The sequence below is a fragment of the Miniopterus natalensis genome, chromosome 12 (assembly GCF_054644295.1).
Source record: "Miniopterus natalensis isolate mMinNat1 chromosome 12, mMinNat1.hap1, whole genome shotgun sequence".
Lineage (NCBI taxonomy): Eukaryota > Metazoa > Chordata > Mammalia > Chiroptera > Miniopteridae > Miniopterus > Miniopterus natalensis.
In genome coordinates this window covers 6,400,223-6,427,361 of record NC_142092.1, presented here as the reverse complement: position 1 = coordinate 6,427,361, position 27,139 = coordinate 6,400,223, and the positions used below count along the sequence as shown (strand labels likewise).

At 39.9% G+C, this 27,139-nt stretch overlaps 1 protein-coding gene across 2 annotated transcripts in view; it reads left to right on the top strand.

Annotated features, from left to right (window-relative positions):
• SPIN1 (spindlin 1) overlaps positions 1-27,139 on the top strand; it is a 70,951-nt gene that overhangs the window by 1,162 nt on the left and 42,650 nt on the right. The window contains exons 1-2 of one of the 2 annotated variants that reach the window (XM_016202485.2): positions 7,698-7,785; positions 20,160-20,367. In XM_016202485.2, the coding sequence (XP_016057971.1) occupies positions 20,316-20,367 (52 nt within the window). In that variant the 5' untranslated portion in view covers positions 7,698-7,785; positions 20,160-20,315. Of the gene's footprint in view, positions 1-7,697; positions 7,786-20,159; positions 20,368-27,139 lie in introns of those variants that run through there. The other variant, XM_087822531.1, reaches the window with a different exon arrangement.

Genomic DNA, 27,139 nt, shown 5'->3' with positions numbered 1-27,139 from the left:
CTCAGTTCTACAGCACAGAGCAGCTCGAGATCCATGTAACTGTTTCAAGGATTACGCTGTGTAACGTGACCTGCAGTAGACGTCATACCTACAAAAAATGGGAATACGTATATAACTTCTGTTGAAATTTTCTGGAAGGATCTTTGCAGTCAGAAAGATAGAATACAGTACTTGCTTTCTACATAGCTTTGTTAGGAAGTGAAAATTAAACCTGTACTTGAGGATGTATAGTAGGACATAATGAGGTTGTGAACTTTCGATTGTGAAATGTCAGATGGGGCTCAAGTGAAATGAAACTTCTCCCAACTCCCTTCCCCCAGCCTTAATTAATGGGCAAACACCAAAAAATTGTAGAAGCTACTAATTTACAGAACGTTTATTATCAGACTGATAATATATGTAAAGGTTGTACAATGTGTGTCAAAATTATCAGTAGTAGGCGTCAGTTTCAAGTGAGGAATAAAAGAGAACTTCTTTGTTCCTAATCTTTTGAGTAGGGAAATAAATAGTTGCTGTGAAATGGATAAGGAAAAGGCGTCTTTGGTTATCTCTGTTTTTTAAAAAGACTTTTGATGATTCCAGGAATTTTGCTAGCACTGTTTCTAACTGTACCTTTAATTACCAATTCAGAAAACAGTTTTAGTTTTGGAATATCTGAAGCAGTGCTACTTAAGGTGAATTCTTTGTGACACTACAGACAGTTCCCAGTTTATGATTTTTTGACTTTACAATGATGTTGAAGCAATGTGTGTTCAGTGGGAACCGGACTTCGAATTTTGAATTTTGATTTGCGACTTGCTCCGGGCTAGTGATGTGCTGTACAGTACACTCTCCTGTTGCTGGGCAGTGAGCCGCAGCTCCCAGTCAGGCACGTGATCACAACCAGTACTTTACAGTGAACTGTGTTGGCAGTGTTTTCGGGACATTGTTTTGAGTTTTTGCATTCCATCATGTCTACAAAACTGCCATCTGTGTGTCCCTTTTCTGGTGAGAAAGAGGAAGGCAATTTACTCTTGAGATGAAGCTCAAGATAATTGGCCTACTGAAGGCTAATGTAAGTGTTCCGACCACATATCACGTGGCTAGGCTAAGCTATGATGTTTGGTGGATTAGATGTGTTAAATGCATTTTCAATTTATGATATTTTCAAATTAACAGTGGGTTCATTGGGATATAACTCCATTGTAAGTCTAGGAGCATCTGTAGTTCTAAGAGATGTTACAGGATAGACAACATATTCCGTAGTCACCTAAGTTTGGGAAACAAACTATTCCTTTCCTTCTCTCCTAGGCTCACAATTCACATTTTCACATTTGGGCTGTGAGAAATAGTGCAGTAGTGTTTACTATATTTGGCCCCAGATATCTTTTTGTTTTGATTGCAGTGTAATACCTATTAACACCCATGAAATCTAGGTAATGTTGGTTTTGGGGGCTCCTTACAGTGTATCTTAGATAATGTTACCTCTCCTTTAATTGTGAACTGGGAAGTTTATGTCATTTGTGTGTGCCTTTGCATCAGATTTGGCTCTTGCTGTATTGATGAGAAATTATGAGAGTTATAATTTGAAGTCTTAACTGAAAGAAACAGTGTTTTCACTACTCGATGACTTACCTGATTGCACAGTTAAAACTTCTGGCTGCCTACCTTAATTGTTAACATTTTCCCCCCCTGATATGTTAGAAATACATCAAAAAGATTCCATTGTTTCTGAAGTTACTAATGTGGATTATTTAGAGGTTAAAAATAATGCTGTTGGGCATTTCTTTAGCTTAGCTGTTAGGATCTTAATTAACTGCTGAGAAAGAGGAGTTAATATATATCCATGTAAATACTTCCTTATATTTATTAAATGTGTTTTCTTTCTCCTCTCCTTGAATAAAAATAAATTGGAAGAGGGGAATCAACTATTTTGTCCAAGTATTTTGTTCATTTTGGAAGACATTATGGTATTGTGAAAAGAAGATGAGCTTTGGAGTTGGACATGGAGATAGAATGGCCTTTAAACTCAGAAGAGTAGGGTTGAAATCCAGCCCCCACTGGTCCAAAGCCACATAGCTGGTTCATCACTTTTTTTTTTTTTTTTTAACTTATTGACTTTAAAGAGAGAAAGACAGACGTCAGTTTGTTCTACTTATTTATGTGTTCATTGAGTGCTTGTATATGCCCTGACTGGGGATCGAACTCCCAACCTTTGCGTATCGCTCTAATCAACTGAGCTACCCAGCAAGGGCTTACCTTTCCTTTTTAAACTTCGGTTCCTCATCTGTAAACTGATGAAACCTATCATATAAAGCTATTATGAAAATTTAATTAAATAGACTGTAGAGTTCCCAGTACAATTCCTGAAAAAAAGCAGCTGATGCCAAACATTGTTAATTTCCTTCCCCTTCTTTTGAACTTTTATTTTTTATTTTATGTTTATTTTTTTAAAAACGTTTTTATTGATTTTAGAGAGAGGAAGGGAGAGGGATAAAGAGAGAAAGAAACAACAATGTGAGAAACATTGATTGGTTGCCTTCTGTAAGCACCCACACCCCGACCAGGGTCCGAACTGAAACCCAGGCATATACCCTGACTGAGAATCGAACTGGCGACCCTTCCATACTGAGGTGATACTCAACCTCCTAAGCCACACTGGCCAGGCTCTTCTTTTGAACTTTGCTGTAGTTATTAACATAATTTTTTTCATGTTGAAGTAAACAGGTTCTTAGTTGTGCCCAGTATTCAGTTTAATTTTTAATTAAATCTTTATTGGGTGCTTATTTTATGGTCCAAAAATTGCCATAAGTCTTTCCTAGAATGAGTCATATTATGGGCATAACATCTGTAAGGAAGATACACATGTATATAATGAGGAAATTCTGTGCAGAGGGGATCTGGGAAGAGAAGGTGATGCTCCAGCAGACTGCAGCTGGAGAGGATGGAAGTCTAGATGGAGGGATAGCAGGAGCAGAGGCGTGAAGAAAGTGTTTTGAGACCATCCTAGATTTGCATCTAGGGTGAAGGTGGATTGGAGGACTCTGCCAGTGTAGGGTCTCTGAACTCCTGAGCCTGGCCTGTTGGGGAAGGCAGATGAAGTCATTTGAGGCAGGAGGAATTGGTCTGGAGTCACGAGAATGTCAAATGTGTTGACTTTTTGTGGTATTTATCCAGATGTTGGATAAAATATGGGTATGATTTTATCCAAGTGTTGAGAGAGTGAATGAAAAGACTAGTAAGGCATTTTTTTATTCTGTTTTAGATGTTTTCAGGTTGTAGCAATGTCTTTAAAAGGCAAAACAACTTTTTATTTAAAACTTAGGTTATATTTGTGGTTAAGTTGATCACTTTCTGCTTATAGTTATATCCTTATAACCTTGGTTTAATTTTTGGACCTGTCTGCAAATGGTCCATATATTTGTAAATGATCTATATGCTGGAGACATGTATATATGATGTATGTATCTCTCTATATTAATTCATGATGTATCTGAATTAGTATTCCTAGCTTGAGTTGTAGATCCTGACAGAAGTGATAACAATGTCCTTTTTACTGTGTATGGGTTAGTTGGTGGTTTTGCTTTTTCTCTCTTGTATTACTGTGGCACATGGTGCTTTGTGTGTTCAGTGCGTTTAATCAGGTAGTCATCACTCTTTTTCTTCAGCTTCTCTTACCTTGGTTGTGCTATTGTCCTTTCAAGGTAGTTTTCTTTCCTTGGATGCAACCCCATTAACCTTTGAACCATTTCTTGCTCCCTGACACAAGGTGTCTGAGGTACATTTTGTGTTTTTTCTGCCCAGTACCTGTCAGCTGGTTCTTTTTCTTTTTTTTTCTCCCCAGAGGGGAAGATTTCACTTATTGTTACATCAGTCTCACAAATAAACCCAGCACAGCCAGAAACACTGAGCTACCAGCTGATTCATTTAACCTCTTTTATCTGGAGTGGAATTTAGATACCAGAACCTGATGCTGTGTACCCCGGTTGCTACTGGGATGCCCCTGTTTTCACTGGACAGGCTTGGGATACATAAATTTTGATTTTGTATGGATATTTCTATTTCATACCATTGAAAATTTGCATTTTTAGCAACATTAGTTACTTTTTCCTACAAAATAAATATAGTAGTTTGAAAACACTAATAATAAAATGATTGTAAGTTTGTGTTTTATTACAGTTATTCTTAAAATTTATCCACATAAGAATGTACAGTTGACATTCTGAATTACAAAATCATTTAAAAGTATTTTCCCTCTGATTATGTTACCAATTTGATTATTAGTTTGGTATTTGCATGAAATCCTTAGCTTAAGGATTGTTTTAGTTTATGTATTTTTTTAAATATGTAAAACATTTATGTGGTTCAGAAGTTAAAGCTATATTACAAAGGTATGTTTATAGTCTCCCATTCCTGTCCTTTGTACCTAGTCCCCTCCTGTCTCATTTTTATTAATTTCTGGTTTATTCTTCCAGTGTTTCATTTTTGCAAATACAAGCTCACACATGTATTTTTATTTCTCTTACTTTCTTAAAGTAGAGAACTCTGTGTACACTGTTTTGTTTCTTCATTTTTACTTAATATATTCTGGAGATCACTTTGTACTAGCTCTTTTTCGTTCTTTTGTTCTTGCAGTTTGTCTCCTAATGATGAACACTTGGGTTGTTTATATTCTATTGCTGTTATAAATATTGCTTCAGTGAATACTTTGTAGCTGTATTGTTTTGTATTTGTGCAGGAATAGCTTTAAGATAGTGAGATTTTTGGGTAAAAGATCAATCACTATGTTTGTAATTCTGGTAGTGTCCAAAATTAAATTTTAAAAAGGCAGATCTGATTATGTCACCCTTTTACTTAAAACTCTCAGTGGCTTCCTATTGCTTTAAGGTTGGAACTACATCACATGGCCTCAAGTTCATCCTTTGGGACTTCTGCCTCATGTGTACTACATCTCCCCTTGCTTTTCTAGCCTAGCCATGCTGATCCTTCTGCCAATCCCTGTGCCCACCGTCTCCTCCACCAGGGAGTGTGGCACTTGTTCTTTTCCTCTGCCTGGAATGCTTTTCTCTCCGTTTTGTTATTTCTAGTCTTCAGAGCTTGTTTCAAACATTGCTTTTTCATGAAATTTTTTGTGTGAGTTTGTATTTTTTGTTCAGTGCTGGGGTCCAGCCCCAGCGGTCCAGGGGTCCCCAAAGGTGTGGGCGGCATCGGCGAAGAATGAAGGACACAGAGACAGCGTTCAGAGCATCAGGACAATCAGTTTCTCTGTTTTCTTGCCTTGTTATAACTGTATTTATACTATTTGATTCTATTGCTGGTTAGACAACATGACATCATGCTTTGTTCCGGTTTCTGTTTTGGCCTTTCAGTTAATGAATATACCTTCTTTTTTTTTTTTTTTTTTTTTTTTTAAATATATCTATTCATTTCATAGGAAAGGAGAGGGATAGAAAGATAGAAACATCCATGATGAGAGAGTCATGGATTGGCTGCCTCCTGCATACCCCCTATTGGGGATCCAGCCTGCTACCTGGGCAGGTGCCCTGACTGGGAATCAAACCCCGATCGCCCGGATCCTCGGTTAGGGCTCAACCGCTGAGCCACGCCTGGCCAGGCTGAATATACCTTCTTATCTGACCTTTGCTAAAGAATTTACATCTGTTTAGGTATGTTAATTTGAGTCTTAATCTATTGTTTATATTTCTATAGGCTATTCTACAGGTTAATCTCTAGTTTGTTATTTATATTCTGAAGTTACTATTTTATTGCTCTACCACATAGCTAAAAGAATAACTAAGCCAGCTTTTCTTATGTGAAGGTTATGCAAGTCCTAAGTAAGGATTATGTAGCTTGCGTGTGATTGTTTTTAGGTATGGTGATTGACCGCCTGTCTGGCACCTAGCCTTGGTCTCTCCGTTTAATTCCCTGCAGCAGTCCCTCCTCATTGTAATATTCTGTGTATGATAAGGGTTCGGGTGTAGATTGAAATAATCTCTTTCCTAGACTGCTCTTTCCTTGTGGGGATTCCCAGAGTTTTCCATTAATATAAACATCCCCCAGTAATACATTCCTTGATGGGAACTCACTGGTGGACTCCCTGTGGATTGCCCTGTGCCGCTGAGTCAGCAGGGTCCCCAACCCAGGCCTGTTCCCTGGTGGGAAGGTCCCCGGGGTAGTGGGCCTAACAAGCCCTAACTCTTCTGCTGACAGCCTAAGTCCCTTACAGGCGCCACATAATATCTTTGTAATACTTGGGCCTTTTACTGGATTATTGTCTTTTCCAGTTGTATCTGACTCCCCTGCTAGGGAAAAGTTTCCAACCAGGGCAAAACCCTTTTCTGGTGAAGTGACTCGGGTAAGGACACAGAGCGTCAGGAAGGGGAACAAGCATATCAAGAGGGATATACCATACACCAAGTCCCTTGGAGCATTTGCTGTGCAGATGTCTCCTTCTTGAAGGACTGTGTCAAGCAGCAAGGATGGAATGGCTTCCGGCAGTTCAGTAAAGGTAGAGACAATAGTTATGGAAGCCCTCATACCCGCTATAACAACCATCCAATTTCTGAAGTTTTTCTTGACTTCTAATAGGAAGAAGTCAAGTCCTCCTATTAGAGACGTTGCTGTTCTCCCTGGTGCTTATCACATTTACAATAGTTTACATAAATTAATGAGTGTTCATTTTCCCAAAAAGGCTGAGCTTAATGAAAGCAGAGACTCTTCCTGTTTTTGCCCATAATTATTTTCTAGTATTTTGCTCAGTGCCTGGGTTGTAAGTGCTCAAACCCCCTGGACAGTAACTAGAATTGTCCAAGGGAAGGTGGTCTGCTGTACAGAGGTCTCTCAATCAGTGGTTATTAGGGATCAGAGTTAACATGGAGCTGATGGAGCAGCTTATAGACAGTATAGCTTATAGACAGTAAGGCTGTTATCTGCGTGCTTGATGCTGGACTTTGAAGTTCACAGGGCAGGCATTTGGGAACAGAAGATGCATATGTAGTGGAAAAGAGAACATGAACAAGCTGTAGGTCACAGCAGGCCAGATTGAAAGCTATGTCAGTTTTGTTGTCTGTGACCTTGGTTGAGTGGGCGACCTACAAGGGCTGGGCCCTTGTCATGGAGCTAACCACACACACTTGGTCCAGGGGCCAGAGGAGCTCAGGGAAGGGAAGGTACAAGTAGTTGCTGCAGCCGGTGCAGACCTAACCATGCCTCGAATCAGTGAGGTGGGTGGGAAGATCAGAGGATGCATGTTACAGAGGTGCCCTTTTGCTTGTGTCGTCCTCAGCCTGCTGCACAAGAGTCTCTCTCGTGGTCCACCCAAACCAGAAACAAGCAGGAGAGGAAATTCTGGGGAATGTGATTCAGCCAAGTTAAAACATTACAAAGCAAAATGATGAGCTCAGGGTTTTAAATACCCCATTCAGTTTCTACATAAAGGAGTTTCTGTGTCTGCCCTAAAAGTACAAATTGAATTCCCAATTTGAAAGTGAAAGCATTGATTGGTAAGGAATGGGATCCTGAAAATTGCATTCAGGGCATATGGTCAGATTCCTGTTAAGCTGGAGACCTCGTCCCTGAGGAACTTAATCTCCATTTCCCTGAAAAATGTGTAATTGGCCTCTCCTAGGATAGTCCCAGCAGACTCCAGAGGGTAAGGTGCAAAGTGTGACCCATGAGGAGGTGTGCTACCTTCCTAAACGGCTGGGGAATGCCCAGCTTGCGGGCCATATACTGCCCGTGAAATCATTTGGTCTGGCTCTGCCAAGGCCTCACCAAGGAGAAGCAGTTCCATCTATCACATTAGAGGTGAGTTAATTAAATGTTTGACCAAATAGAGCAGGCTAATTTTTAAGTTGATAATTTTGTAAGTCCTGTGAATGATGTTATAAATACCCAAATGGCCCTTGGCAGAAAAAAGGTTTCCCACCCTTGTTCCAAAAGATTGCCTGATTTGCCACTATATAGATAGATAGGAACCTGAGTAATATGTGTGGGATTGGATCTTAAGGATGTGGGATAATGGTGGAAGGAATTAAAGTTGGGGTAGACTGAATTTATAGATTCTTAATTCAGTGTTGTAGCTTGAGGGGTTGGAAAGGTCTTTTGTTGAGCCTGAAACCACTCAAAATGTGGCCTGTGCTAACCAAAGTTGAGCTGCTAGAACTACCTTGGTATACCATAGAGGAAGGGTTCATAAACTTTGGAGATTGGGATGTTGGAGTGGATTTGTCATGAAAGACCTGCTCACCCACCCTGGGGGGATTCAGAGCTCATGCCTTATCCCGTGGCTGAAAGACATCCTAGTATTTCTTATTATTATTTTTAATTTCTTTTTTTCTTTTTTTTTTTGTTACTCCTCACCCAAGAATATTTTTTCTTTTTTTTTTTAAGGGGGGGGCGGAGAAACATTGATGTGAGAGAGAGATACCGATTGGTTGCCTCCTGCACGTGCCCCAATGGGCTGGGGATCGAGCCTGCAACCAAAGTAAGTGCCCTTGCCGGAATCTAACTCAAGACCCTTCAGTCTGCTGGCCAATGCTCTAACTGAGTCAAATGGGCTAGGGTTGATTTTCTGTTTTTTTTTGTTTTTTTTTTTAAGAGGAAGGGAGAGGGAGAGAGAGAAACGTCAGTGTGAGAGCAGAACATTGATTAGTTGCTTCCTGCACACCCTCTACCAGGGATTGCGCCCTCAACCTGGGCAGGTGCCCTGACCGGGAATCGAACCAGCAGTCTTTTGGTGCATGGGACTGTGCCCAACTAACTGAGCCACATTGGCCAGGGCCATGGCCTTTATTTTAATTTTAATTTTTTAAAAATTTTTATTGATTTTAGAGAGGAAGGGAGAGAGAGAAACATTGATGAGAGAGAAACACCCATCAGTTGCACGCCCATTACTGGATAATGCCCTCAACCTGGGCATGTGCCCTGATTGGAAATTGAACTTGTGACCTCTTGGTGTATGGAATGATTCTTAATCCACTGAGCCACACTGGCTGGGCTTTATTTTTAATTTTTTTTTTTTTTTAATCCTCACCCGAGGATATGTTTATTTATTTTAGAGAGACAGGAAGGGAGAAAGAGAAACACCAATGAGAAACACCAATATGTTGCCTTCTGTATGCACCCCAACTGGGGATCAAACTTGCAGCCTTTTGGTTCAGGATTACGCTCCAACCCACTTGAGTGACCCTGCCAGAGCAATACATGGCCTTTAAATAATTCATGTCATTGGTGGGACTGTAATTTGGTAGAACCTTATTGGAAAGTGACTTCACTATACTTAATTTAAAACACACATACTCTATTTGCCTAGCAGTTCCACTGCTAGGAACTTATTTTATAGCTGCATTTGCACAAATATACAAATATGTATGTGTAAGAGTATTGGGGTTAACAGGTTAAAATAAATGGTCTTTATTTCCATTTAAAGGCCCACTGTACTGCATGGAAAACATAACAGTTAGAGAAGCAAGTTGTTGCGCTGTATATTGTCTTGCACGCATGTGTATGTTTTAAAATGTTTGAGTATCTGTGTTATGCTTTAAATATTTGTACATTTTATTAGATTCATAGAAGTCTTACCCGTGGTTACCTCTGGGGGCAGGACTGATGGAGAAAGGGGGAGGTGGGCTCTGTGTAAGAAAGTAATACTTTAGCTTCAAATAGCTTCTTAATTTGAGTTGATATAGTAAATTCACCTTTGGTTTGAGGACCATTGACTGTTCAGTCTTGTATTTTCTTTTAATTGTTTAAAAAAAATTGTGAAATATACTGTAGGTTGACAAGTAGCGACAGATCATGGTTTGTGACACACCAGCTGTGGGAACTGCCACTCATTTCATCATAAATTTTATTCATGTGGTCACATACAGTTGTCAGCCTATTCATGTATGATTTATTCGTGTGTTATTCATGGCAACTGATTCTCCTGTTAAGTATTGGGTTGTTTCCAGTTTGAGACTATTAGCTCAGGTCCCCCAAGAACAAAAAGATGGCAAGTTGGGGTTACATCTAGCTGTGTTGAGGGAATTACCAGTGAGGCCAGCTCCCTGCGGGTCTTGATGCATGTGCAGGAGGAAGAAGGGAGAGAACATCTGGTGGGAAAAGTCTTAGGACCACAGTGCAGTTCTGATAAAGTTTAAGCAAGGCCAGTGAGGAGTCCTCCAGCCAAAGTTGGGTCAGGGGCATCCCTTGTCCTGCAGGAGTGGGCCTGCTTTAGCATCTCACCCACTAGAAACAGTCTGTGTAAGGGGTGCATGGAGCTGGGGGGAGGGGGTGGTGGTGATGGATTCAGCAGAGCAGCTGAGTCATTCACTTAAGCTCCCATAGTAGGTGAAGCTCCCAGAGGTAGGTGGTCGAAGGAGCTCATCTCATTTCCATTTTCATGGCTGGTGTGGGACTCTTGTGAGTGGACTTGCTGTGGACATTCAGGCACATGTTTCTGGCACATTTTTCTGTTGTGTAGAATTGCTGGGTCACATTATGCCTGTGTTTAGTCTTCATAGATAGTATCAGACTTTTCTGAAGTAGACGTACCAATTTCTGCTACAGTGAATGCATTTTTGTGGCCCCACATCCTCACCAATACTTGGCATTTTTAGTCTTTTTAATTTTAGTCATCCCAGTAGGCGTTAGTAGTATGTTACTCTGGTTCCTGCCTCCTAAGTTAGGTGTGCTCATGTGATTTGTCTTAGCCACTGATGCCAGTAGAAGAGACTTGTCACACGAACTTCTAGGAGCAGTGGAGAGATTTGTCACATCTCCTTCCTCCTGCAGTGGTCCTGTTTCCAGATGGAGCTTCCTGTAGTGTAGGTCTTCTGTGTGTCTTTCACTGTGAGCCAAGAGTGGAGGGAGAAAGGAGAGAGGAAGGACAGGGTGGAGAAAAGGGGGAGGAGAGTAGGGGAAGGGAGTGGGAATTTGTTTCAAGCAACTAAGATTTCTGGGGTTGTTTGTAGCTGTTGTATACTTATTAACTTATCCTGACAGATAAACCTTTAAAAAAATTGTTTTTAAGACTTTGTTTTTAAGAGCAGTTTTAGGTTCTTGGCAAAATTGTACAAAAAGTTCAAGTTTCCCTGTACTCTCTGACCCTGCACAGGCACAGCCTCCCATGTCCTGCACCACATTATATACTTGTTACAACCAGTGAACCTGCATTGACATCATTATTATCCCGCAGGCATAGTTTATGTTAGGGTTCACTTCTGGCATGTATATTCAATGGGTTTTTACAAATATGTAATGTGTATTCACCATTACAGTAAAATACAGAATACCTTCACTGCTCTAAGAATACTCTGTTTTCTGCCTGTTTTGTTTTTTTTTAAATGTTTTCATTGATTTTAGAGAGAGAGGAAGGGAGGGGGATAGAGAGATAGAGACATCGATTGGCTGCCTCCTGCACACCCCTGACCGGGGATGGAACCCTGACCTCTTGGCTTATGGGTTGATGCTCAACCACTGAGCCACACTGGCTAGGCTGCCTGTGTCGTGTTCCCCCCCCCCCCCCCCCAGATTTCTAAATTCCATTGTGGTCAGAACACTGTTTAATTAAAATTCATTACATTTTTTGAAGCTTTATGGCCCAAGAGATAATCAGTTTTTTAAAGAAGTATATTTTCATTGATTTTTAGAGAGAGAGGAAGGGAGAGGGATAGAGAGAGAAATATCAATGATGAGAGAGAGTCATTGATAGGCTGCCTCCTGCACACCCCTACTGGGGATTGAGCTTGAAACCCAGGCATGTGCCCTGACCAGGAATTAAACTGGTGACCTCTTGGTTCATGGGTTGAGTCTCAACCACTAAGCCACACTGGCTGGACGATCAATTTTTGTAAATGTCCTATGTGTGCTTGGAAATAATGTAGATGCAGTGGGTTTTTATTGATTGATTGATTTGAGAGAGAGAGAGACTTGTTGTTCCACTTATTTAGCTTTTCAGAAAGGAGAAGAGGGAGAGAGAAAGAGAGAGAAACATTGACGTGAGAGAGAAACACAGATCAGTTGCTTCCTATATGCGCCCTGACCAGAGATCCAACTGGCAATCTTTTGGTGCATGGGGCGATGCTCCAACCTCCTGAGCCACACTGACTGTGGCGTGGTTCCACTATATTTATGCATTCATTGCGTGATTCTTATATGTACCCTCACTGGGGATCAGACCCGCAACCTTGGCATATTGGGACTTGGTTCTAACCAGCTGAGGTACCCGGCCAGGACAGATCGCAGTTGTCAGTTCAACTTACATTGGTCTGTTTCTCCTTAGTTCTGGTAATTTCTGTTTTATGTATTTTGAGATTATGTTATTAGGTGCATACATGCTTAGAATTGTGTATCTTTCTCATCAATTGTGTTTTTTTAAAATCATCACCTTTGCCTTGGCTGGTGTTGTTCAGTAGGCTGAATGTCATCCTGTGCGTCGAAAGATGGCTGGTTCAATTCCTAGTCAGGGCACATGCCCAGGTTGTGGGATGGGAGGCATCTGATCAGTGTTTTTTTCTCTCCCTCCCCCTCTCTCTCTTTCTCCCACTTCCTATCTCTCTAAAACCCCCTTTTTTTTTTAAAAAAAGGACTTAAAAAAAATCATGTTACTCCTTAAGGCAAAAGTATTATTAGAGCCTTGGCCGGTTTTGCTCAGTGGTTAGAGTGTCGGCCCACAGATTGAAGGGTCCTGGGTTCGATTCCGGCTAAGGGCATGTACCTTGGTTGCAGGCTCGATCCCTGCCCCTGGTCGGAATGCATGCAGGAGGCAACCAATTGATGTATTTCTTTCATATTACTGCTTTTCTCTCTCTATCTCCCTTCCACTCTCTCTGAAAAGCAATGGAAAAAATACCCTCAAGTGAGGAAAAAAACAGTATTACTAGAAACAAAGTTTCTTAATATTCATGTAGTTGCACTATCTTTTCTTAGGTTAGTATGTGCAATATATATATTTTTGAGTCTTTTATTTTCAATTTAAGTGCTTATATTTTAGATAATTTTGTTGTAAACAATATATAGTTGGAATTTTAAAAATCTAGTCTGATATTTCTTAAAATTGGAACATTTGGTCTATTGATGACATTTAACAAGGTAATAGACATAGTTGGGTATAAACCTGTTATCTTAGTGTTTTCTGTTTATTGTATCTGTATTGTTTGTTTTTTTTTTAAAAACATATCTTTATTGATTTCAGAGAGAGGAAAGGGGGGGGAGAGAGAGGGAAACATCAATGATGAGAGAGTCATTGATCGGCTGCCTAGCCCGCAACCCAGGCATGTGTCCTGACCGGGAATCAAACCCGAATTTCCTGGATCCTAGGTTGATGCTCAACCACTGAGCCACGCCTGGCCAGGCTATTGTACCTGTTTTATGTGCGTTTTCCTCTCCTTTCATTGGATGCTAACTTTTACTATTATTTTTCTCTGTTAAAAGTTACTTAAAACATGCACCTTTGACCTATCAAAATCTAATATTTGGTTATTTCCCTCTTTTCCTAGGTACTTGAACTCCACTTATCTCATTTTCACTTTTATATCACTGCTGTGTTGGTATAATTCTCTGTATATTTTATCTTTAGACATTGTTAATTTGTGCAGTCAGTAGCTCCCCCCCAATTGATTTTTAGAGAAAGCAGAAGGGGGGGAGAGAGAAACCTCGATGGGAGACACATCAATTGTTGCCTCCCACAAGAGCCCCAACCTGGCTGGGGATCAAACTTGCAGCCCAGGCACGTGCCCTTGACTGGGAATCGAACCTGAGACCCTCTGTTGCAGGTTGACATGCTATCCATTGAGCCATACTGGCCAGGGCTCAGTAACTTTTTTGATTTACCCTTTCGTTGCTCTTCTTTCCTTGCTATAATCGCAACTCTTCATCTTTGAACATTTTCCGTCTTCCCGAAGAATACTTTGTTTCCTGCCTGTTGTATGACTGCTGATGGTGAATGCTCTGAGTATGTGTTAGTCTAAATATGTCTCAAATGGACCTTCCTTTTTGAAGGATAGTTTTGATGTGTATAGGACCCTAACTTGTCAGTTTTCTTTTAAGGCAGTGAAAGAAGTCATTGAATTACATTTTCAGTTTCTATTCTTTCTGTAAGAAGTCAGTTTAACATCTTGCTAACTATTTCAAGCCAGGACCCGCCTGTGTGGCTGGCTACTTTGGTTAGCAAGGTATTTAAAATTACTTAAATTAATGTAAGTGCAGACACAAGTTATCTCGTGACCAGTCAGCAGTGTTCGGACACAGAAACGTGTATACTCTTGACCAGTCAGCAAGGTGTTTTAGTATTTGCATCCGTGGGTGGAACTCACTCTTGAGTTGGCCCATGTCCACTGGGACCCGTACTTTTTGCTTCTTTCACAGTGGCACCTGCTCCTGGGCCTCTTCCTTTTTCTCTACTTAAATAAAACTTGCTTTATTCTCACTCTGATTCATCCTTGAAATTTTTCCTGGGTGAGTGAAGGACATGGAGGTCATCTGACACACGAAAGATTCCAGCATAGGAGTGGACTCCTAACATACTTCTCTGGTTAGCCAGCCATGAGGACTTCACTTTCCTCTTTTCGGTCCCTTTTCCTGTTACTATTGCAGGTGTGGAGTTGAACCTCCTTTCTGAATGGAGTAAACCCACTGTCAGAGTGCCTAGCCACTGCTGTGACCATTGGATATAACAATTCCATGTCAAGATTGATGATGCTTCAAAGCTTTTGACCCATCCCTGACTTAGAGGACCCAGCCAGTAACGTCAGCGCTCTGCCCCCAACTCCCATTCCCCTGTCTCTTAGATCAGGCAGGGAAAGAGACTCCCATACCCTGCATGGGCAGCCACCACAACCCTTGTCAGCAAGAAGCAGTTACTGAAGACAAACCCTCCTCTCTCATCATCTCAAACATTTCAGGGATGGAAGTCTCTGAGTAGGGAATGAGGCAGAATAGAAACAAGTTAGGGGAAAAATCCTATAAGTGGAGTGAGGAAGTAGGAGCTGACATCCTCTCACCAGAGCTCCCACCTTCAGGCATGATCATAGGGAAACAGTTAATGGCAGGAAACAACAACAAGGCCCCAAACAGAAGGAGGAGTCAGAATTTGGTGCTGCAAAGCTTGGAGACAACCGCCACCCTTGGGAAACACATAAAATCCCAAGAGTTAAGTAAGCATTTGCACAACTCTTGGAGTTGGCTGGTGGATGCATACTTTTTACTTTCCTACGTGCCAGTGCCCTAGTCTCTTTCCTTTTCTCTGCTTGAATAAAACTTGTTGTAGTCTCACTCTGAAAAATATATATTTGCTCCCATAATGGAATCTGTCTTATTTCAGGCTTTTATGATTTTTTTAAAAATATCTTTTTAAAAAAATATATCTATTGATTTCAGAGAGAAAGGGAGAGGAAGAGAGAGAGAGAAACATCAACGATGGGAGAGTCATTGATTGGCTGCCTCCTGCACGCCTCCCACTGGGGATTGAGCCCACAGCCCGGCATGTGCCCTGACTGGGAACCGAACCGTGATCTCCTGGATCCTAGGTCAATGCTCAGCCTCTGAGTCACGCCGCCTGGGCTTCCCCCTACTTTTTATTATGAAAAATTTCAAGTTGCAATAAAAGTTAAAAGAAAAAAATAAGTTTGCTCTTCACCTAGATTAAAAAATTAATATTTTTCATTTTCACTTAATTCTTTATGTATATATGGTTTCCTTGGGGTGAACCATTTGAAGTTCGCTGCAGACATTATGACAGTCTATCTCTAGAAATTTCAGCATGCATTTCCTAAAATCAAGTATATTCTCATGCATAACCATGGTCAATGTAATAATTGTGCTTTTAAAGGCTAATGATAATTAACATAATTTCATATACTATTTAGCGCCTATTTAAATTTCCCCATTTGTCTTAAATATCTCTTAGCTTTTTTTTTCTCTAAACCATCCATTCAGGGTTTACTCACTGAGTCTGTCATCTCCCTTTGGTCTCTCTTAATTTAGAACAGTTATGTGTACCTTTTTCTTCCTTATGACATTGACTTTTTGAAGAGTATGGCCCGTGGATCTTGTAGAAACTTCTCACTTGCGCCTGTATTACCTGTATTTTGTAAAACTGGAAATTGGGTGTAGAGAATCAAGTAGATGTCGGTGCAGCATTGTGGATCAGGAAGCCTCTGGCGTGCAGTCTGCTCACTGAGTGGTGCTGAACTGCTTGGTGCCTCTGCTGTAAGGCAGCGTTTGTTGTCAGGTGCTCTAGGGGAGCCCACGGTGCTGTGTAGTAGTGTTCTCCACCTCCTAGTGGTCCTGGCGTCTGTTGGGTGGTTCTCCAAATACAGGATTATCTTTTTTTATGGCTTTGAAGTTAAGCTTCATCTGACAACATTTCTGTAATACTTGAAAAACTTGATAAGTCCTACTATCGTAGAAATGATGAGATTCAGCATTTAAAGTTAAAATTTTTTTTCCCTTTAGTTTGTCTTATTTACAAAATTAACCACTTAGTAGAATAACATAAGGCAAAACTGGTTTTGTTTTTTTTTTAAATGAACTGTAAGTTTTTACCTTTCTAGTCAAAAGAGAGTGAGATTTGTTTTAGGAAAGCTCAGACTGCTTTCTTAACTGAATAAATAGTTGTATGGCAACTACTGAAGCAGAACGAAGCTGGTGTTTTCCTTTTGCTCAGTCTCTGTACATTTCTTTCTAGTCTTAACAGGAGGTGGGATAATATTAGGCAGTTGGAATATTGTAACCCAAAAATGGAGAAAGACTCATCTCAAATTTTGCATTCTATATTTGAAAAGCTCTTCGTGTCCTTCCCCTACTGCAACTCTTCCTTCAACTTATAGTCTACTTTTTATTTATTTTACATTCTTTTGCCAAGTTTTTAAAAATGTTTTGATTTTAGAGAGAAGGGAAGGGAGGGGGGAGAGAGAGAATCATTGATATGAGAGAGAAACATGGATCAGCTGCCTCCTGCATATCCCTTACTGGGGATCGAGCCCAAAAACCTCCGGGTATGTGCCCTGACTGGAAATGAACCAGTGACCTTTTGGTGCTTGGGATGATGCTCCACCAACTGAGCCACACTGGCCAGGACTATACTTTTTAAAAGTATGACAAGTTCAACCTGAAAATTTTAATGTAGTGGTAAGCAATAGAAAGTGGTAAGCTTAAATACCCTAGTGAGAAGAATGGATACTCTTTAGAACATTAGTAAGCTAAATTCTTATTACAGAAGCAGTGTAACTTACTAAGATAGGCCACATTGATATTTATGTAGATTAAAATATTCCTCAATCTTTGAAGTAGCCTTGTAAAGAGAAGTAGATAAGAGGACGGAGTCATGGGATGCTCTTAAAGTTGGGGCAGGCAACATCATGCATTATTGTATGCCAGTGGGGATTCTAGTGCTGAGAGATGGATACAGAAGGCAAAGATGGGATAGATGAGACCAGTGAAAGGGCTGAATTGAAACAGTTCTTCTGTTTACTGTAGCAGCAGAGGATAGCAGTCTGAATTTGGTAGTGGGAAGATATTTCTTTTGTTTGCTTCTTTTTTCTTAAACTTACCTGCTGAGATTGGGGTAGTATTCTTGAATACTCGAGACATGAGATTATAAATTTAGTTTTTCAGCCATGTTTACCAGCTTAAGCTGTGGGCATGGTAGGCAGGGAGTTGGGTTAGGATTTTGCCACAAAATGGACAGGAAGAGGAGGGAGAAAATTGGAGAAAAGGAGTCACTATAGTGATTGACAATCCATGGAATCTAAACTGGATTAGGATGTTGAAAAGTGGTCCTGGTGGAGGTAATGGCTGCATCAAAGAATTGTTGAGGTGAGGGTGTTAGAAGGTGGAGTGGTCAGAGGCAGTTTTGAGTATGAGATGCTCGAAACAGGTTCCAGAGGTATCGCAGTCCTTGGTGATGAGTGTTCAAGGTTGTGATGTGGAAACAGGTGGCTTAAAAAGGGGGTTTATAGTTTGAGGTAAGGATGTTGGAGAATTGAGGGGGCAGGTTGTTGAAAGGACTGTATGTTGCTAAGAACATGATGAGAGTGGTGGAAAAGGAGGTACAGCAGGTACCAGAGCCCTCGGTGTGCAGGCGAGGGTTAATGGGAGAAAGGGGTGGCTGCCCTTACTGGTGCTGTGACTCCTGCCTTCACTGAGGGGTTCAGAAGAGACTGTTAGTATAGACAGTGGGGAGTACACACAAGGGCAGAGGGCTGCTGGGCGGAGGGCCCTGGACAGAAGACAGACTGCCTTTCAGAAGGCCCTTTGGAGAGGTTTGGGCAGATGGAGGGGAGGGCGGTGGGGTCTCAGTAGGTAAGGATAGATCCATTAGTGTGGGGAGAGTTTAGTGAGAGAAGCTGAGATGTTTGGCTGATCAAGGTAGAGGGATGTGAGGCTTGTGTGGCATTTGCATGGACTCTTAGGGAAAGATGGATGATCAGCCAGTTGTCCTGGCACCGTTGCTCTAGGCTTAGTCTCCTTAGGTCTTGGGGCTGTGAGGCAGGCTGGTGCAGCTCTTAGGGAGTGCACTTGCGACCTTGCGTGGGGAAGTCACCTCCAGAGAAGATGCTGCTCCTGTGTCTTTCTCAGTATTACTTACGGCCACTTGAGACATTGTTTTCCTTACTTACTGGTGTACTGTCTCTCCCCTCCTACAAAACCTCCAAACAGTAGGCACTCCTGAATGTTTATTGAATGAATTAGTTATACAGTTTATTCATTTTAAATCTATCTTTCCTGTATATAAAAGTTTTATATGGTTAAAAATTTGTACCAGTTAAACTGATTCACCCTCACTAATTCGGCTTTTTAATTATTTTAACTATATTGTTATATTTTAGTTTCTAGAAAATTCAGCATTGCATTTTTACTGTATTTTGTTGTTTTTTTTAAACATTTTTATTGATTTCAGAGAGGAAGGGAGAGGGAGAGAGAGATAGAAACATCAATGATGAGAGTCAATTGGTCTGCTACCTCCTGCACGCCCCCTGCTGGGGATCAGGTGCGAAACTTGGACATGTGCCCTGACCGGGAACTGAACCCCAGTCTCCTGGATCCTAGGTCAATGCTCAACTGCTGAGCCATGCTGGCTGGACAACTTTTTTACTTCTTAAAACTGTGAACACATGGCCATAAATTATAGACATGAAGACTAATTCATGAAAGCCAAATGTCATCATGTGGTTAAATGAAATTTGCAATAGACTTTTTTTTTTAATAATCTTTTCAAGTATATTGATTTCAGAGAGAGGAAGGGAGAGGGGGAGAGGAAGATGGAAACATCAGTGATGAGAGAGTCATCGATGGCTGCCTTCTGCACACCCTCCACTGGGGATCGAGCCTGCAACCCAGGCATGTGCCCTGACTGGAAATCGAACCACGATGTCCTGGATCATAGGTCGATGCTCAACCACTGAGCCATGCTGCCTGGGCTGCAGTAGACATTTTTGTGTTTTACGAGACTACGTCTCTATATGTTACTATGTGGACTGAAACTGGAAACAAATTTGGTTTAAATGATAAACTGCTTCTGTAAGATGACTTAACTTTTGTATGAGTTGGAAGTTTCTTTGAGACTCCAAAGTTACTGGATCTTTTCCTCTGGTTTCTGGAGGTTTGGAACAGAAAGGGAACCCTAAAGTCTTATTGGCTGTACTCATTTTCTGTTGCACAAGATTGCTGGCCTACTGACCTACTGAGCTTTGGCTCTTGTCTTGAATTTGATTCCTGTGTTGTCCCCTCTATAGCTGTTGCTCCCCTCTTGCTGCCCTCTGACCTCACATGTCACTACCTCCATGCGATAGGTTTGATGGGAGTTTGTATCCCATCAAGGAGATGGGCCAAGCCAGTCTAAATCTTTTCTGACACTCCAGCATCGTCACCCTTTTCTGACTTTTGGCAGCAAAATGGGTTGAGTTATAGTGGGTGAAGCTAGACATCATATTGTGTTCCAGTTGACCTCTGAGGAACTGTACTTTGGGGTGTTGCAAATGCCCCAGACTTCCTCTTTGAAGGGTCTAGCACTTTTCCCCCTGACTGTGAGCTATCCTGGGCACCCAGGTCTGAGGAAATAAAGTTAATTGCTTCTGGGCAGGGTACATTTTAGCTGATGTTGTGCTTAAAATGTAATGGTTACGTTTGATAGCTAACTTGGATAATTTTGTTCTTGTGATGCTGTAGTAATGAACTGTTATTTCACTCCTTTACAGAGTGCTTATGATTTCATGTATTTTTGCTGAACTTGTAAAAGAGGCACTTCGATGATGGATTAACAAGAACACTGAAATTCTGTGCAGTTTCAAATCGGAGCATATTGAATTTTCACCCTAGTTAAGCAGCTCTGCTGCTCACTTAAATACAGATGAATGAAGACCCCATTCGGGAAGACACCTGGCCAGCGGTCCAGAGCTGATGCAGGTAGGCATTGCAGTTTTCTGCATACCTTAGTGCGATAAACTGAAAATAGTTGTAAAATTGTGGAATACTTTCACATAATTCCTAGTGGTTTGCTCTTAAAGCTTGGTGATTTCCAGTAGCTCATACACATACATGTGAAAAAACACGTTTAGTTTTTTGAGAGGCAGGATGATATTAATTTTTTTCGTGTGCCTCTCACCTTCTAGAAACTTACAGATGTCTAGTAAAATTAGCAAGTGAATGGTAAATACCTAGTTAATAGGATTATAGTCATTAAAGGTGTTGTCATTTCTTTTTGAAGGAAGAAATGAAAGAGATGAATAGACGAATATTAGATTTAGTAAGATTTAGGATATTTATAGCAATTTGAAGGAAAAAAGATAAACTTGCAGTTTTTGTATATTTATTTGAAAGAATTTTATTGGAATAAATGTATGAAAATGAATATTTAATAGAAATTCTTATTTTTGTGCCACATAGCTAATATAACTGGAATAGAAGTTTATTAGACTTTGCATGATTTTCACCCACCCTCAAAACAAAGATAAATCTTAATAGGCGACGCTATAAAATAGGTAAGTGATGGTTTCTGTAGGACTCAGGTTCTTCTCCATTCCAGAATACATTTGAGTGTTGAAGAAAGTCTGTCATAACATTTTAAGGTTCTTTGATAAATGAATCTGAGAATTATGCTAGTGAAATTATTAATCTTACAGAAATGGTTGCTGTGTGATTTAGAACTATATCCTATATTTATTAACCATAGTATTTGGAATTCCTTTGTAGAAGAGACACAGGGATTCAGATTTTTAAGTATCCTTCATCTCTTTTTTATTTTAGTTTCTCTGTTATATTAAATTATAATGATAATATTGATGTAACTGTTCAATATTTATCAGTAAGATTAACTTTTGATAGTGATGACAGACTGAAGTATAAGTCACCTGAGAGTTTGTTATTCTAATTCCAGCTCTCATCAGCACTATCCTGCTCTCATTATCCATATGAACATTGGTGCATTTTGTATCTTCTTGAGCCTTGGTTTTTCTCATCTAAACAATGGGATGTTAGGGTAGGTACTTGGGGATTTGAGGAAATCACGAGCATATGCATGTTTGGTGCTTAGCTAGGTGCCTGGCACATTATACCCGCGGTACAAAAAGCATTATTATTGGTGATCATACTGTTTACAATAAAATACTTTCTGTTTCACTTCATTAGTTGTAAAAATTGCTATCAGGTTTTTGTTGATCAGTGAAATTTCCCACATTTCTGTAATTTAAAATAGTTTGGTTTTCCCAAGTTCTTTTTATGCACACCATTCCAAATTCAACATTACTGTTTTTTTCATTGATTTTAAAATCATCTTAGGAGAGGGAGCTGATTAAGGTGATGTGTGTATTGTATAAGTAACTGAAGGAGCTAAACCAGGAGATGTTACTGTTTTTAAGGGAGAGATTGTTAAACCTGGCCAGTGCTTAGATGATATTATTATTATTATTGTTATTATTATTATTATTTTGGTGTTTTAGGGCGTCTCCAGACTGGTAACTTTTTATGCTCAACATATAGTAAATGAGATATTAGTTAACCACTGTACTTCTGCTAAGAAAATGTCTGCATGGCCCTGTAACAATCTGGTGGTGTATTTATGTTGTAAAAAATTTGAATTTAAGAGAGTTCACAGAAAGATTTTTATTGAAAGGGGAAAGAGCTGAAGTTAGTAGCCATTGTGGAAGAAGCATTCATTTCCATAAAGGAATCAAAGAAAGTTTGACAGTAATTGGCTTTTTATAATTGATAAATTAGGATGCTAGAAGCTTTTTTTTAAATATATATCTTTATTGATTTCAGAGAGAGGAAGGGAGAGGGAGAAAGAGATAGAAACATCAGTGATGAGAGAGTCATTTATCTGCTGCCTCCTGCACGCCCCCAACTGGGTATCGAACCCACAACCCGGGCATGTTCCCTGACCGGGAATCGAATCTCAACCTCCTGGATCCTAGGCCAACACTCAACCACTGAGCCACGCTTGGCGGGCAGGATGCTAGAAGCTTTTGCTAGTTACTTTTAAGTGTTTTCCTGTTTCACACTTCTTACGTATGTTCTGGGGTGGTGTCTTCATTTCAGGTACTTAAGCAGCTAGCCAAAAATTTAGTAAGTCAACAGTCTGTCTATCTACACAATATCAAAAATGAATTGGTGGATTTTTTTTCAGCTAACATAAATAAGCTCATTATTTTTGGCATTGCAAAACAACTTCAGGATACAATTTTAAGTAAGTTCATGGAAACATATACTTTCCAGAAAGGAAGCCTCTTTTCTGGAAGGCAGCAACCAGAGTTACAAACCTGTTTTTCACTAAGTGTTTTTTGAGCACAAACAGTAGTGTGATCTTACATTTTCTGACTCTTCCTTATTTCTTGGAGCATGTGGCATAAAGCTAAAGACAAAGTAGGTACTCTGTAAATTCTAGTTATAGCCTGTTGTTAGGTCATGGGGTCATACTGTTTTCTACTTATGTGATAGAACCTATTTTAGAAAGATTGCTGACTCCTTGATCGGTATTGATTATAAAATTGTCTTAGTCATTCTTCTTGTTAACAAAGACAAAGGGCTTCCTGTTGCTGTTAAATCCCTACCTCAGTAATGAGTGTGCCCTTTAAAAATAAAGAAATTCACCAAAAGAGGGGTTTCTTTTTCTTATGGAACAGGAAGCCCAGATAGGCATTCAGAGTTGGTATGGTGGTTCAGCTATGCACTTAGGCTGATGCCATCTTAAAGGTTAAAGCTGGGACTTCAACAGTCCAGCGCCTAGGGTGTCTTTTTCCAGGTGGGCCTTATGGTAACTGGGCTTCTCACATAGAGGTTCCCAGAAGTGTCCCAAGAGAAACTGGAACAACTGTGTGGTCTCTTCTATCTGAGCCTCAGAAGTCTTACAGGTTTACTTCTGCTGTATTCTGCTCCTTCAGGCCTGCCCAGGTTTCAACGGAGGGAGCACATGCTATGCTGAATGAGAGGAATGTCAAAGAATTTAAAACTGCCACTATGGTAAATAGATTGGGTAGTGTTTAACATTGAGTGTGAGTGACCAATGAAAATTAGAAAATTAAATTTTTACATTTTTTAACATATTTAGTTTAATATATTAGGGATTTCTATTCTAAAACTAGCTGATTTATATACCTAATGACATTGGGCAGCAGGTCCTATTATATGGTGTAATTTTTTTCATATACTTTTGCTTTAGAGTTAGTCTCCATTTTTACTGTTTTACCAAAGGCTGCAATTTTTCTCCTTTTATGGCATACTTTAGTCAGATTGTTAGATACAGGGAATGGTAATAATAGCTATCCAGGTACCTAACACTCAGATTTAACAACTAATTTTTGCTCTATTTAATTCAAATATTTTTAAAACTTTTATTTTTATTTATTTTTGGGGCTTCTGGCTAGGAAAAAGTTTAGAGCCAAGACCCAGACTGTAAGAGAACATTCACAGAGGTAGAAAAAGTAATTCCTAGAAGAAGTGGGCTTAGGAAACAAGTTATAGAGGTAAAGGAAGGGCCCTTGGTACTTGGGAGTGAGGAAGCTAATGGTAACACACCTGTGGTGGGGTGGGGACGGGGGAGGGAAGGACGTGGACAGAGCGCCATCCTGATTTTTATTTTTATGAAATTAATAAAAATTCACAGTTGAAAATGTCAAATAGTGCCAAAGACTTACAGCAAAAAGGTATATACTTCAGCCCTGACCAGTGTGTCTCAGTTGGTTAGAGTGTCGTCCCATACACCAAAAGGTGGCAGGTTTGATTTTCTGGTCAGGCACATACCCGGGTTTTGGGTTTGATCCCCAGTTGGGGCATGTGTAGGAGGGAACCTGTGGATGTTTCCCTCCCTCCCTCCCTCTTTTCCCCCTCCATTCCTCTCTATAAAATCAATATTTAAAAAAATCATTCAACAGTTACAAGATCTATTTTCTTAAAAAGCAGGCCCTCCATTCTGATTTTTACCTTCAAAATTTGTAAATATGACTATACAAATTTCTCTTATGACAATTTTAGATATTATATATCGACATCTGTTGAGGATTTTGACCTGTTCACATAACATCTCCCTCTTCCATTAGCCTCCTAATAAAGAGTTTGGCTAAAATTATATTTATTGTTTCTATTATAATTATTATGTATAAATACTGAACACTTTTGAGCCAAGTAAATTTTTGAGAAATGCGTATAGAAGATTTTTTTTGAGACCTTGTGTTGACATTGTATTCTACTCTTATGTTTCGTCTTTGGTCGGGTAATAGATTCTAGTTTGGAAGTGACATTTTTTGAAAAAAAATTAATCCTCAACTGAGGATATGTTTAGAGAGAGGAAGGGAAAGAGGGGGTGGAGTTGAGGAAGGTGGGGAGGCGAAGAAACATTGATGTGAGAGAGAAACATCAATTGGTTACCTTCTGTAGGTGCCCTGACCAGAAATAGAAACGGTGACCTTCTGGTACACGGGACGACACTCAACCAACTGAGCTCCATCACCTAGAGCTATTTTCCAACCTTTTAAAAAAATTTCAGTAAGGATTTAAAATTTTAAGAGCTCTTTTTTGGTTCTCTTTGTTTATTTCATAGATGCAAGTACCGTAGCTTATACTTCTGAGGCTATAAATTGTATTTTTAAAAAGCCTTCCTTGAATTAGCTCTTCCTCGTATGTGTGTTTTTGTGGTTCTTTGCATTTAGTCTCTGTGTTTCATTTGAAGATTTTCCTTAAATCTCTGTTAGTCCAAGGCAGATCCCCTAGCAAGACACAGAAAAGTTGATTGGAAACTGTGTTTGTGAAAGGGCCTTGTTGCCTGGTGGGCTTCACGTATATTATTGGGGCCTCCACGTATCAGTATTTGTGGGTGTTTTCTCTAGAGATGAGATTTCAGATTCTTGCTTATATGAAAATATTCATCATATCTCAGATTTCCTGATTTTGCCCTAAAAGTTATAAAGTCATACTTCTTTACCATCTCTTGAAGTGAAACCCCCAGAGACCATTGCTGGTCATTTAAAGCTGGGCTTATTAAATGGCTGAGCAGCAGGGACAGTGTCACCTTGACAGCTTCTCAGGGAAATTTCACAAGAGGGAAAGGTGCCCATAGGGGAGGATTGAGTGAATTGATAGGGTTGGAGGCGGAGAGTGTGGTGTGGAGTGGTATTATTGAGTATTGCTATTCCAAATGAGTTGCTGGAACAGACTTGGGTCTTTATCTTTGGAACATCTGAATTCACACAAAGTGAAGTTAAAAGTTAGTAATTTGGGGGACATGTGTCTGAATGAGTTTCTGTTAGAACAGTTTGTGTGTGTAGTTTTTCTTGTCCATCATGGTTTAGTACAGTTTTTATTTTTACTTACAGATTGATTTTTAGAGAAGAAGGGAGAGAAACATCAGTTCGTTGTCCACTTATGCATTCATTGGTTGATTCTTTTTAAAAAAATTTATTTATTTTAGGGAGAGAAAGAGGACGGGGGCAGGGGAGAGAGGGGAAAAAAAGAAACATCGATTTGTTGTTTCACTTACTTATGCATTCATCGGTTGACTCTTGTATGTGCCCTGACCGGGTGTTGAACCCACAACCTTGGTGCATCAGGTCGATGTGCTAACCAACTGAGCCAAACGGTCTTCTGAATCCAGGGTTATATCTGTGGTTGCTTGGCTCCTGTGTGTGTGTGATGCTTTTCTCTATTGGTTTCTGAAGAGTATCCTCCAAAACTTTAAGAGATTTGTGTGAGATGTGAATTCTGAGCCCATATGTGAATGTAAATGTCAGTTGGTTTTCTTGGGTACAGGGTTCAAAATTATTTTTCCTCAACTTTGAAGGTGGTATCACTTACTCTTGTTTAAGTGTGAATGCTGGAAGAGTAACTCTTTAAGTACCTCTTCATTTTTTTCAAAAGGACTTTCAAAAATGCACTTAATTTTTTTAGAGCAGTTTTAAGTTCACAGTAAAATTGAATAGAGGATACAATTTCTCATATACCCCCTTCCTCTCCCTAGCCTCCCCACTAGCATAGTCCCACATGAGAATGTACATTTGTTACATTTGATGAACCCACACTAACACATCTCCCAGAGACCAGAATTTACCTTAGGGTTCACTCTTTGTGTTACACATTCTGTGGGTTTTCACAAATGTATAACGACATGTACCCACCATTATAGTATACACAGTAGTTTCACTGCCCTAAAAATCTCTGTGCTCCAGCTATTAATCCCTCCCCCACCCCCAACTCCTGGCAACCACTGACATATTTTTTTCCATTTTTGAATTCAGTTGACATTCAATATATTAGTTTCAGATATACAGCATAGTGGTTAGACATCTATATAACTTACAGAGTGATTTCCCCCAGTAAGTCCAGTACCTAGTTATTACAATGTTATTGACTATATTCCCTGTACTATACTTCATATGCCCATGACTATTTTGTCACTGCCAATTTGTACTTGATCTCTTCAACCATTGGCTTTTTATTGACTTCATAGTTTTGCCTTTTCCAGAGTATCATATAGTTAGAATCGTATAGTAAGTAGTCTTATCAGATTGGTTCTCTCTTAGTAATATGCATTTAAGGTTTCTCTATGTCTTTTCATGGCTTGATATCTCATTTATTTTTAGTACGGAACAGTGTTTTATTGTTTGGACATAGTATAGTTTATCTACTCACCAAGTAAAGGATATCTTGGTTACTTCCAAGTTTCAGCAATTATAAATAAAGCTGCTTTTAA